Source organism: Coturnix japonica, chromosome W, assembly GCF_054131305.1.
Source record: "Coturnix japonica strain WE chromosome W, WE-NBRP24, whole genome shotgun sequence".
In the NCBI taxonomy this organism is placed as follows: domain Eukaryota; kingdom Metazoa; phylum Chordata; class Aves; order Galliformes; family Phasianidae; genus Coturnix; species Coturnix japonica.
In genome coordinates, this window is record NC_140701.1 from 7,227,300 (window position 1) to 7,240,700 (window position 13,401).

At 47.0% G+C, this 13,401-nt stretch overlaps 1 protein-coding gene across 1 annotated transcript; it reads right to left on the bottom strand.

Moving 5' to 3' along the window:
* Positions 1–3,330: 3,330 nt before the first annotated feature.
* On the bottom strand, positions 3,331–4,077 carry LOC146754459 (olfactory receptor 14J1-like). Its single transcript, XM_085527571.1, has one exon. The coding sequence runs from the start codon at positions 4,075–4,077 to the stop codon at positions 3,331–3,333; it is 747 nt and encodes a 248-aa protein (XP_085383697.1).
* Positions 4,078–13,401: the final 9,324 nt, after the last annotated feature.

A 13,401-nucleotide genomic window follows, 5' to 3' on the forward strand; every position in this document is an offset into this window, starting at 1 on the left:
CTGGAGTGCTGTGATGGATGGTTACAAGCTCTTCAGAATGGATAGATGAGGAAGGAAGCTTGGAGGTGTGGCCCTTTATATTAAAGAGAGTTTTGATGTTGAAAAGCTTGGGCTTCAGAACCATCAAGATGAGTGCATGTTTGTAAGGATCAGGGGAAAGGCCTTTAGGTGTGACATCTTGCTAATGTTCTATTATAGACCACCTAATCAAGATGAATTGATGGGTGAGGCATTCTATGAGCAGCTTTCTGAAGTCACAAGATTGCCAGCACTCATTTTCTTGGGAGACTTCAACTTCCCTGATATATGCTGGGAATATAATAAAGAGCAGAGGAAGCAGTCCAAGAGGTTTCTAGATTGTATGGAAGACAGCTTCCTTACGCAGCTGGTATGAAGGCCCACCAGATGTGGTTCCTTGCTAGACCTGGTCTTCACTAACAGCGAAGGACTTGTAGGAGTTGAGAAGGTTGGGGACTGTCTTGGGCAGCGTGGCCATGAAATGGTAGAATTCTCTGTTCTTGGCGATGTCAGAAGGGTGACTAGCAAAACTACTATCCTGAACTTCTAGAGGGCAGACTTTGACCTGTTCAGGTACAGGCTCTTCATTATGATTAGGCAATGAAGATGAAGAAAGGCTGCTGCCGTCTGTGAGAGTGCAGTGAGCTCTGCCTGGGGATGGCACAGGAGCCAGCTGAGAACTGATTGAAAGTTCTCAAAGAGCAGCAGATTCTGTTCCTTGCTTCCTGATCAGGAAGAACAAGAGGAGGGGGACAAGCAGGTATCTGAGTTACAGCTGGGATGGAATTGTTTTCTTCAGACTGTCTGCTATGGTGCAGTGTTTTGGTTCTAAGAGAAAAACAATGTTGATAACACTCTGGTGTTTACAGCTGCTGCTAAGCAGTGTTCTACAGAGCCAAGGCCATGGTCCGTGGAGTGCTCAAGGAGCTGGGAGGGAACAGACTGCGCACAGAAGACTGGAAGTGACCAAAGGGATGTTTTGTAGCACCTGACAGCAAGCAGAAATTGTATTGAAAGGGGTGGGAGTTCATCTCAGTCTTTTCACTGCCCAGGGCCCAGCTGAGCATCAGTCTGGTGGTGCTGAGCAAGTGCTTGTGCATCACTTGTTACATACTATTCCATATCAACAGATATACAGTGATAACTATTACTCCTCTCCTTTTATCTCTCTTAGTGAACTGCTTTGTTACAACCCACAAGTTGTACTTTTTTCCCCCCAATTCTCTTCCCCATCCCACTGGGAATGGGGCAGTGCACAAAGCACTGTGTGCTGCTGAGCCACATGCTGGATTCAACAACCACCATGATTTGGGTGCCCAAAGAGAGCCTCCCAGGGTTGGGATAACAGCACATCTGTCCAGAGCGAGATAACACAGGGCTTTGTGGGAGCTGGAGAATTGCAGGCCATGATGCTGATAGCTTCCCTATTTGTGGAGCTTGCTGAGTCTTCTCATGAAGCTTCACTGCACAGCTCCTTGCTTGCTGCTTGTTTTCCCTGCTGCATTATTTGTCAACACGGGATGCTGGATTAGGGTATTTATTTTGCTATGCTGTTTGACCTTGGTTTGTATCACAATAAAATTGGCAGCTGAACTGAAGTTTTGTGCACATTCAGCTCTGTAGTCATCTTTGGGTTTCGGAAGTAATATTGTTGATATGATTAGGAATTACACATTTTACATTGTCTTCTCTGGGAGCCCAGGGGTATTCAAGGAGTGACTGGATATTGTGTTGAGGGACATGGTTTAGTGGGAGCTATAGGTAATAGGTGAACGGTTGGACTGCATGATCTTTTAGGCCTTTTCCAACCTTGGTGATTCTATGATTCGGTGATTGAGGTTAAACATTATTCAGGAATATCAGTGAGAGATCTGCCCCAAGGTGAGAAGGCTCTGCATGGCAGGGGGTGTGGGATGGTCTGGGCAGCTGCCTGGAGCGGTGGGCACCCCCAGGGCTTTGGAACTTCATCTCTGGGCAACTGCAGGATCCTGAGAAACTGGTAGAATATTGGGGGCAGTTCTGGTGTGGCCCTGGTAGCCCCCAAGAAACACACATGACTGCGGTGTGCCAGATCCAGAGAGCTGGAAATGCTGACAGTGCTGCAGCCTCTGCAACTCTTGGCACAGACCCTGCAGCAGCTCCAAGGTTTTGCCACATGTCCTGCGTTTGCTCCATGCTCTGGACAGATCCCGCTGTCACTCATCCCCTCATAATGAGCTCTGCAGTCACTCCTGCTACTGGTCCTGTAGCTGTTCCAAGTATTGTGATAAGAAAATGAAACAAATTCCTCCCAAGGGAGGTGCACTGTGCCAGGAGGTACAGCCCTGTGGTCCCTCCAACCCCTCCAATGAGCCCAGTGGCTGCTGCAACTTCAGTCACAGGTCCTGCGGTGATTTCAGCTCTGGCAATGAGCTCTACAGTTGCTCCAACTCCTGCAATAGGAAAAGAGCCTCTCCAGTTCCTACAGTGAACCTTGGGGCTGTTAAAAACCCTGCAACAGGTCCTGGACTTGCAAACAGATATGCATATATACTTCTATCATCTATGTATGATATGTACATGTATTAGTACATGCACATATGTTAGCAACTGCATATATTGTATATATGTGAAAATATACTATATATATAAGATATGTATATATGCATATATCATATTTATAATCGTTTTCTTTTTATCTTGACCTTAGACCACAGATTCTAAACCTCAGCACTGCCTTGAGTCCCTTACAGATCTCCTTGGGACTTCTGAAACTATCCCTGCCAGTCAGTGAAATGCATCAGAATATCTTGATGTCTTCTCAGGGAGCAGCTGGTGAGGTACATTCCTTACACCAGCTTTGGAAGAGGCCTCCAGTTCTCTGGACCTGCTCTGAAGCAGCCCTCTTGTTATGGCAGTGCCAGCAAGGAGACCAGCACTGACAGACCTGTTCATATTGCTGGCTACTGACTGGAAAGAGCACAGAAATGAAAAGAGCACTTTGTGCTGCTGTCTGTGGCTGTACCTCCCAAAATCCAGGCAAAGTAGGAAGAAAGAAAAGCTAAGTAAGTCTATTTTGAAACATTTTTAGGTATCTTAAAACATATTCAGGGAATATGGTTCCATGTTTACATGAGTTCTTGGAGTGAGAAAATGGAAATTAGGTAGGAAAGAATTTAAATACATTTTTATTTATAAGTTCAATAACATTTTTTTTTTTGCACATTCCTATATCTCACATAATCAAACAGACAAAGATGCATAAAACATGAAGAACCATCACTGGGAATCCTATTGAGGAAGTTGTGCATTTTATTGTAGCTGGAATAGTGCTTATTGCAACACTTTCCTGAGAGCGTGCTTGATCTCCCTGTTCCTCATGCTGTAGATAACAGGGTTCAGTGTTGGAGGAACCACTGCATACAGAAGTGCCACTGTCAGATCCAGGAGTGGGGAGGAAATGGACGGGGGCTTCAGGTAGGCAAAAAAGCCAGTGCAGACAAATAGGGTGACCACAGCCAGGTGAGGGAGGCACGTGGAGAAGGCTTTGTGCCGTCCCTGCTCAGAGGACATCCTCAGCACAGCCATGAAGATCTGCACATAGGACACCACTATGAAAACAAAGCAGCCAAAGGCTAAACTGGAACCAAAAATGAGAAACACAACTTCCCTGAGATAGGTGGCTGAGCAGGAGAGTTTGAGGATCTGGGGGATTTCGCAGAAAAACTGGTTGACAACATTGCCTTGGCAGAGAGGCAGTGAAAACGTACTGGCAGTGTGCAGCAGGGAATAGAGAACCCCAGCGCCCCAGGCAGCTGCTGCCATGGTGGCACAAGCTCTGCTGTCCATCAAGGTCCCGTAGTGCAGGGGCTTGCAGATGGCAACATAGCGGTCATAGGACATGATGGTGAGATGGGAATACTCTGCTGAGATGAAGAAAATAAAGAAAAAGAGCTGTGCAGCACATCCTGTGTAGGAGATGGCCCTGGTGTCCCAGAGCGCGTTGGCCATGGCTTTGGGGAGAGTGGTGGAGATGCAGCCCAGGTCGAGGAGGGCCAGGTTGAGGAGGAAGAAGTACATGGGGGTGTGCAGGCGGCGGTCGCAGGCTACGGCTGTGCTGATGAGGCCGTTGCCCAGGAGGGCAGCCAGGTAGATGCCCAGGAAGAGCCAGAAGTGCAGGAGCTGCAGCTGCCGCGTGTCTGCCAATGGCAGCAGGAGGAACTCACTGATGGAGCTGCTGTTGGGCATCTGCTGTTGTTGGGCTTGGAGTCCTGGTCAGAGACCAGAAGATAATGACAAGTCTAGACCATTTTCAGAGACATTCCTCCTGCAATAATATGAAATGTTTTAATTCTCCTACAACAGTGTACATTTAGCACCATTACTTGCATTTAATTTCATTTTGTTCAGCATTCCTTAGGCAGAAGCAGCATTTGGACCTCTAACCATTCCTCTTACTTTCTTACCTTATCCTGTCTAGCTGGTTATTTGCATCTGTTTCCTGTCTCGTATCTTTACCCCAACTGCTCTTAGTGCCCCAAAAGCAGCCTCTGTGCCATTCAACTTCAGTTAGAAAAAGCTGCCTCTTTGCAGCTAAAGTGAATTATTCATACCTACAGAAAATGATGATAATTAATATTAATAATCATCCTTCAAAAATGGGAGACTGGAAGCACAAAACGTATGACTGTTCACAAAAAAAGCAACTTACAGATGCAAAATTCTCAGAAGTGTGACAGCCACTTTCTGCCTCCAATTCGTTTTGCCTCAGAACAAGAAATGGGAATCCCCTGCCTTGGATCTCCTCTTCCAAGGGCCCTAGAAAACAGAGTTGTGCAATGGATCTGTGATCCCCCTGCCCCAGGCAGCAGCTGTGGCAGCACAAGCCCTGCCGGGGGCTCCTTCCCCCCACCCGTCTCCCCGCAGCGCCCTGGGCAGCTCCCCGGGCAGGCTGAGTGCTGAGCCTGGCAGGCGGCAGAGTCCCATACCCGGCACACAGCCCCTGGGGCACAGCAGGGACCCTGCTCTGCAGGACAGCCCTGGGCACCCATCTCAGCTGGAGCAGAAAGCTTTTTCCACAGTAAAGAAACATGCAGTGCCTGCAGTCAGATCTCCTATGGGATGTCCCAGTTATAGTTATCCCTTAATTAAAAGCAGCTCATGGTCAGCTGTGAGACTTACCTTGTCATGGTCTGTGAGCAATGCTCCTGCAGAGAGCTCACAGCCCACTCACACTTCACACTTCCTGTAAGTTCTCTTCAATTTCTCTCCTCTCCTTTTGGGAGCTGCAGGCTGTGCTGTGCACAAGAGCTGCTCCTGGGCACAGCTGTCTCTCTGCAGCCCTGCACACTTTTATGAGCTCCCTGTGTCCCAGGAGCCTTGACAAGCAAGCAGCAGATTATGTCATTTTTATCTTTCCCACTTGTCTCCCCTGACATGTCCCTGGGTCCTCATGGCCAACAGCTCCTGAAAGAAAACAGCATCATGACTGTGCTTTGAAATTCGCTCAATACACCACCAAATGTCCAGTGGTCAGTGACTGATTGGAGACATATGGGGAGTGCTCCCAGAGTTCGTTTGATGAAACAATAAGGGCAACCAGACAAGGAAGGCGAGGTTTGGACTTTCCCTGTGCAGGACAGTGATCCAGCTGAGGCAGTGCAGGAGTCTCATCCATTGACAGAAATCCTGGAGCTGAAATGGGATTCAGCTCCCCATGGACACACAGTATCATTGGGATTCCTCTGGTTCAGTTTAGAAGTGCACAAGGAGTTGCCTGCGTGTGAGCTCCTGCTCTGAGTCCTTGGTCCTTCAGCTGGGAGGCAGCTGCTCACACACAGACACTGGGTGATGCCCAAGGTGCCTGGGCTGCTCCTGATGTGTGCCAGTGCTTGTAAACCGTGTGGGAAATCCCTGAGATAGACACCTCCTTCCTGGGCATCAGCTGAGGGCCAGAGAGGGGATAGCACCGGCTGTCTGGTGAATTCACATGCAGCTACAAGTGCAGTACAGGGCCTTCAGCAAAGCCATGCCCATGGTGTGTCCGTGCTGCTACGTCACCTCCAAGACCCACGATTGGTCTAATGTCTGTGTGCCACCCCCTGCACTCTGATACCATAGATGAGCTATCCAGTCAGGCTATGTCCAGTGATGCTTTTCAATTAGGATGTTTACTTCTGTGGTTTTGCACTAATGCAAACACCAACAAACAGTAAGCTAGAAATATTGATAGAGCTGCAGGCCTGAGCTCCTGTTTGGACCATGGGGACACAGTTTAATGGCTTCCACAACTGCACTGTAGCACAAGGGGGATACCGAGTCTTTAGGATGGATGGGCGAGGAGATAAAGAAGGGTGAATGCCCTCTGTGAGAGTGCACTGAGCTCTGCCTGGGGATGGAAGAGCAGACAGGTCAGAGCTAATGGAAATGGCAAACAGAGGAGACCATCAGTGTCTTTTCCTGTCTTCCTGATCAGGGAGAGTCAATGGAAGGTGCCCTCTGCAGACAGATGGGAATCTGATATTGTCTGTCCCTTGTCCCATTTGGTGGCCTTTGTCACTCCATTATCTGCGGCAGGGACAGCACAGCAGGGCATGTGGCATCCAGCAGATCCATGGAGAGCACAGATGGCAGCTTCTTGACCAAGCCATGGAGGAACCAAAGAGGAGAGGTGCTCTGCTGGATCTCATACTCTCCGGCATGGAAGGACTTGTGGGAACTGTGAATGTCAAAGGGGCATCAGTCCATGTGCGAGATGCAAATGTTTCTCTTTTTATTTATTTATTTATTTTGAGGCTGTAAGCTTAATAGTTGATCATAAATGTCAATAAAACTGAAACAAATAATTGAAAACAAAGATGGAAATCAATGAAAATGTGTTAACCCTTCTCAACATGAAAAATTCTCATGAGTCTTGTTCCATTTTAAGTTGTATATATGAATCTTTGAGGTGATTTGATGTCTTTTTTTTTCTTTTACTGAAACTACAATGTTTTCCAGAACTGTGTTCGCTGGACACAAATGTCTTCAGATTCAGAGACACAGACAGTGGTGCCAGTGCCAATGCCCTGTGACTATAGCCCGGTGCCTGGCGCTACTCTTCCCTGCTGCCTATTTGATGTGCCTCATCCTCCAAGTTTTTTCAGCTCTCCTAAATAAATGGCCATGGTTAAGGGCATGATTTCAGCAGGCCATTTGGGCACACACTACTCCCACTGCCCTCCAGATTTCTCCATCCCTTGCTCTTTGTTCAGTCAGATACCTCCCAATTATCTGTCTGATTTCTGGCTTTCAGGGGGATTACTGGAATTTGTTCCATCTCCCCAAAGTCTGATGGAATGTGTTGTCAACTCCTTTACTGTGATTTGATCTATCCCTTCCTATCTATTCTTTTTCTTTTTCTTCTTATACTTTTTCTTTTTCTCAATCACTGTCTCTTTTTTATTAAGGCACGAAGTCTGAAAGATGTTCATTAATGTCAGTAAAAGTGAAAAACAGAGTTGGAGACAAAGATAGAAATCAATGAGAATGTGTTAACCCATCTCAATGTGTGAAATACTCACAAGTCCTGATCAGTTTTAAGTTGATACCTCTCAACTACCTGGCTGATCTATCCCAGGAAGATTACTGGAATTTGCTCCATCTCCCAGAGTCTGATGGCCTCTGTTGTCAACTACTTCACTGTGATTCAATCTATCCTATCCTACCTCAGTATAAATCATTTCTTTTAAAAATATTCCATATGAAAATCAAACTTCAATAGATGCAGCTTGAACATGGCATGCAGTTGATCACTGTGTTTTACTGTTCATTCAATTGCATCACCTTTCTTTCCATTTGCTGGCCAGATGAAAAACAGAAATCTTTCCTTTTCCATGTGTAGCTGGTTCTCTGAGGAAAGCCAGTGGGAGTTGGTGCAAAGCAGTTTTAACACTGAGCGGATGAATGCAGAGGAGAAGAGTGATGTGAGGAAAAGTGATGCAAGTCCCTTAGGTCCATTGTGAGCAGAAATTGGGTGGGGAGGTTGAGAAGGACCTTTGTCAACACAGTAACAGTACAGAACTCATTGGGACATCCTGGATTGGTATCAGTTGCACAGTGCTGCTTTAAACCCAGCTATAAATAAAGAGACAATAAATTTATAATGGATTCTTTCTCTTTAAGCTCTCTCCAGATATCCCTCCTTTTTGCTGAAGAAGTTCTGATAACCTGAAGAAGATAACAAGATGGCATAAGGCACAGGAGATTCTTTAGGTTATAATGGGCCCCAGGGCGCATTTGATGCTGAGTTCATCAGCCTCCAGTGCAGAGAGAAGTTTGCACAAAGTGCTCAACAAGACAAAGTCAGAAGTAACAGTGAAGTTTCTTGGAGTATTAATGGGCCCACTGAGGAACATTAACAAGCAAGCTTCCCAAGGTACTTGTTAGAGAAGATAACTGGAAGCCATGACTACAGGCAGGCAAAGGCACTGGCATGCTAAGAAACCTCTCCTTTGCCTTACGAAGCAGACAGGTCAAGCCCTGATTGCAAGACCAGAAGGAGGGAGATCCTGTCTCTCATGTTGGCTCAGGGCACTTCCTGTGGCAGTGAGTTGGAAGTCTATATGATGTTAAGTGAAAGACATAGGAACGGAAGAACCCAGGCTCTACATGTGGTGCAAGGATGCTGTTAAGTTCCTATCCCACATGTGCCCTGTGTCTCATTGCAGGATGTGGGATGTGAGAAGGGCCCAGTCTGAACAAGCAGTCAATCCCTGTGAAACTCTGAACTTCAGATCTCTCAGTTCCAGTGCCCTCCTTTGCACATTCTCCCAGAGTTTGAAGTCCTTTATGTTCTGCGGTGCCCAGAAGTGCACCTAGAGCTGCTAGTGAGGCAGTAGCAATGCAGAGCAGAGGGATGATCCTTTCCCTCACCCAGCTGGCAATAAGTTGCTTCATGCACTCCAGGGGACTGTTGGCTTTCCTGGCTGCCTTGGCACACTGCTGACTCACATTGAGTGTGATGCTGACCAGCACCCCAACCCTTTCCAGTCAGTCTCCTCTCCAGTGTCCCATATCCAGTCAGTGTGTATGTCCAGCATTGCCCCTACCCAGGTGCACAATCAGGCACTTGTTCTTGTTATACTTTATGCACTTGGTGCATAGTACCAATTGGTACCCACTTCTCTGACTTTTCCACATCTCTCTGCAAGTCCTCTCCACCCTCAGTGGAGGCAACAGCACTTCCTCATCTGGTCTCATCAGCAAACTTGCTCAGAACATCTTCTAGTCCTGCATGCAAGTCATCTGCATAAACATGAAAGGAAAGTGGCCCCCAAATGGAACCCTGGGGACCCTGACAGTGACCATCTACCAGCCCAATGGAACCCACTGACTATAATCCTTTGGGACTGACCTACTGGCCAACTGCTCACCCACCACATTGTGTTTCTGTCTAGCCATATGCAGAACATTCTGTTCAGAAGGTTGTGAGAAACAGTGTCAAAATCTCCACTGAAATCCTCAAGGATTACATCAACTGGCTTCCCTTGGTCAACTAAACGGATAACTGTGTCACAAAATGAGCTTAAATTAAACAGGACCTTCGCCTCACAAACTTGTGTTGGCTGCGACCAATGACAGAATTGTCCTTCAGCTGTTTTTCCATAACTCCCACCATCATTTTCTCCATAATTTTACCAGGCTCTGGACTGACTGGTCCATAATTGCCCATGTCATCTTTCTTGCTCTTCCTTACAATGAGTCAACATTTGCCAGCTTCCTGTCAGCTGGTATGACCCTAGACTTCTTTAGATGCAATTGAAATTAGAGCCCAGAGCACACTAAGGTGTCATCATTGAAAGAAAGTAGATGTGCCATAGCTTTGCAATGACTTGAACTCCAGAGTATGCCACAAATGCAGCAGAGGTGAAGATTTGCCTCTTCTGTAGTGAACTCATTCATTTGGTAAGCAGAATAACACTACCTGATACATGGGGACTGTGTCTCTGCTCTGCTCTGCTCAGCTCACAGGGCAGCGGTGCAGGGTGTTGCTCTCATGTCAGTGCAGGTAAACTTGCTTTAACCCTTTTTCCTCTGTAAATGCTTCCTCTATTTGTATGCTCAGATACACTTCCACATTCCCTCAAGTACACTTTCATATATCATTAACAATTACAATTTCTTATACCAACAAAACAGTTTGTCAAACAGTACAGTTCTTCAGTTCACATAAACTCCCTTAATACAGTCTGTATTCTTCAGCTATAAACACTGTGCCACAGAACCAGCACTGACTGAACCACCTCCCTCACACACTTCCTCGCAAGCAGTACATAGTATTACATAAATGGGTTGACACTCATTGGTCGGGTGGAATGTACACCTCTCCTCAGGACAATCTTACTAATCTACAGAGTACAAACTCCTGTCTTCTTACATACAAGCAGAAAGTACATATGAGTGGACAGACAACACAGTCTTTCACTTTGTCCATGTCTGGCCATTTCCCTCACAGGAGGAAGGAAACATGGATCGGGACTCGGCACTCACCCTGCAGCTGTTCTGTGTCTCACTCACACCACACTCACTCTGACATTTAGATCAAAAACCATGGTTTATTCATACTACACAATGCTGACAACGTTTTCTAGCTGGAATCTTAATTACACTCATACACTGGTCGACCAGTTGCAAACGTTAATGTTTTTCCCAGAGTCGGCTTGACACACGGTACCAAACACTTAAAGCAGATGATAATATTGAACATACAACCTATAAGCCCCGTGATTACACCTTGGAGAACCCAGGCTACCATTTGACAGGCTATCCACTATATCCCATACCCGTAGGAGAGACCAACCTAGGTCCCTCCTATTGCCAACCACCTGGGAGAGAGTATTTGTTCTTGTTTCCATTCATATGACATACAGTTCCCTTTCATAGGAACTCACCCAAGGAGTCTTCCTAACCCAGCTGGCAACCAAAGCCATGAGCTCACCTCCCTGGGAGCAGCACGTATGGCTGTAAACTGTGTAGGATGTCTCCTCAAGACATATGGGCTCCACTTACCATACACATACCTGTTCCACCTATGGGTGGAATGTCCCTGCAGTGATCAGGTGAGGAAGGGAGTCCTTCAGAGAAATCTCAGGGTGCGCCAAAAGTGTCTCCCTCTCAGCTGGTCCTGCAGCGAACAGAGCTGGTCCCACCTGGGCCGCCAAATTGACTACAGGAATTGAACTCTATAACCTCTATAACTGATACAGTCTCCCATGACATACTTATAACAAAGCTGAGGAAGTATGGGATAGGTGAGTGGACAGTGAAGTGGGTCGAGAATTGGCTGACTGGCAGAGTGCAGAGGGTTGTCGTTGGCGGTGCAGTGTCTGGCTGGAGGGCTGTAACTAGCGGCGTCCCCCAGGGGTCTGTGCTGGGTCCGGTCTTGTTCAACATCTTCATCAATGACCACCCTCAGCAAGTTTGCTGATGACACGAAGTTGGGAGGATTGGCTGACATGCCTAAAGGCTGTGCTGCCATTCAGCGAGACCTGGACAGGCTGGAGAGCTGGGCAGTAAGAAACTGGATGAGGTTTAACAAAAGCAAGTGTAGAGTCTTGCACCTAGGGAGAAATAATTGCATGCACCAGTACAGGCTGGGGGATGAGCTGCTGGAGAGGGCGTCCTGGTGGACGACGCATTGGCCATGAGCCAGCAGTGTGCCCTTGTAGCCAAAAAAGCCAATGGCATACTGGGGTGTATTAAAAAGAGCGTGTCCAGCAGGCCGAAGGAGGTGATCCTCCCCCTCTACTCTGCCCTGGTGAGGCCTCATCTGGAATATTGTGTCCAGTTCTGGGCTCCCCAGTAAAAAAAAGGCAGGGATCTCTTAGAAAGAGTCCAGCAGAGGGCCACTAAGATGGTGAAGGGCCTGGAGCATCTCACCTATGAGGAGAGACTAAGCAAACTGGGTCTGTTTAGCCTTGAGAAAAGAAGGCTGAGAGGGGACCTGATCCAGGTCTATAAATATTTGAGGTGTGGGGGGCAAAGTGGTGAGGCCAGACTCTTTTCAGCATTGTGTGGAGGAGGGACAAGGGGAAACAGACAGAAACTGGACCATAGGAAGTTCTGCACTAATGTGTGCAAGAACTTCTTTATGGTGAGAGTGACAGAGCACTGGAACAGGCTGCCCAGGGTGGTTGTGGAATCTCCTTCTCTGGAGATATTCAAGACCTGCCTGGATGCCGAGCTGTGCGACGTGGTGTAGGGAACCTGCTTTGGCAGGGGGACTGGACTCAGTGGTCTCTGGAGGTCCCTTCCAACCCCTACAATTCTGTGATTCTGTGAATATCATGGGGTGGTTTGGATGGGGAAAGACTACCCCTTTGAATGACCTTTTGTCAGGGCATGTCCTGGGATTCCTAGGATCCTCAAAATGCAGCACTGCTTCTGTCACTGAAAAATGGGGCCCTGTGTGGGACGGAGGGAGGGTCCATGAGTCCCTGGCCCACCTGACTGAGTATTTCCATGGTCTTAGCAAAGACATACTTACAACTTGAGAATGAGAGTTAGCTGCGTTCATGGTGGCATGGTCACTGCTGATGGCCTTGAACTGTCTGAACATAACTGAAGAGGCTCAGGCTGATGCAAATCAGCTATTGAATGACAGTGTTGAAAAACTGGAAAGACAGGTGGCAGTTTTGATGGGGAAAAAACCTAATTCAATCATTCTCCTATGGAAGATCAGGAACATCTCTCTGGAAGACCATGGGGACCCTGTACAAGGGAATCTGTATGGACTCTGTAAATGAAGGCACTAAAAGGTCAGATTTTGAGGTTCCATTTGGACTAGATCTATTTGAGATCTGACTGATTGTAACCCAAAAATGAAAAAAAAAAATAAAAAAAATGCAGGATAGGCTGGTGGGAGTGCCCTGACCAGTATCCAATCCCCCAAACCCTGCTGCCCATAATACAGCAGCTGAACTGATGGATATAGTACAGTGGTTTAGACAGAAACCAAGAGAGTATGCCAGCATAGCTGCTCTGGTTATGGGACATGGAGGCAGAAAGCGCTGTGGTGAACGGACTGGAAATTTCAAAACTGACATCCATTACTACTCACCCTGCACTCAGGCAAAGACTGTATGCTCTGTCCAACATAATGAGGATAGCCATTTGATCAGTGAATGATTTATGGCTGTGTGTCATATAACATGGCCAAATAAGAATGACATAGCATTAAATATCACCCTGTGGTCCTCTATGGAGGACTAACAAAATTATATTAGAGAATTAGGCATGAAAGAGGCAATCTATGAAGATGATTTTGAGAGCCCAGTCAATAAATTTTTCATCAGGAATGAGGGATCTCATCCTACAGCCATCACCTTTACATCAGGATGGGTCTATGTTATCCATACTGAACCC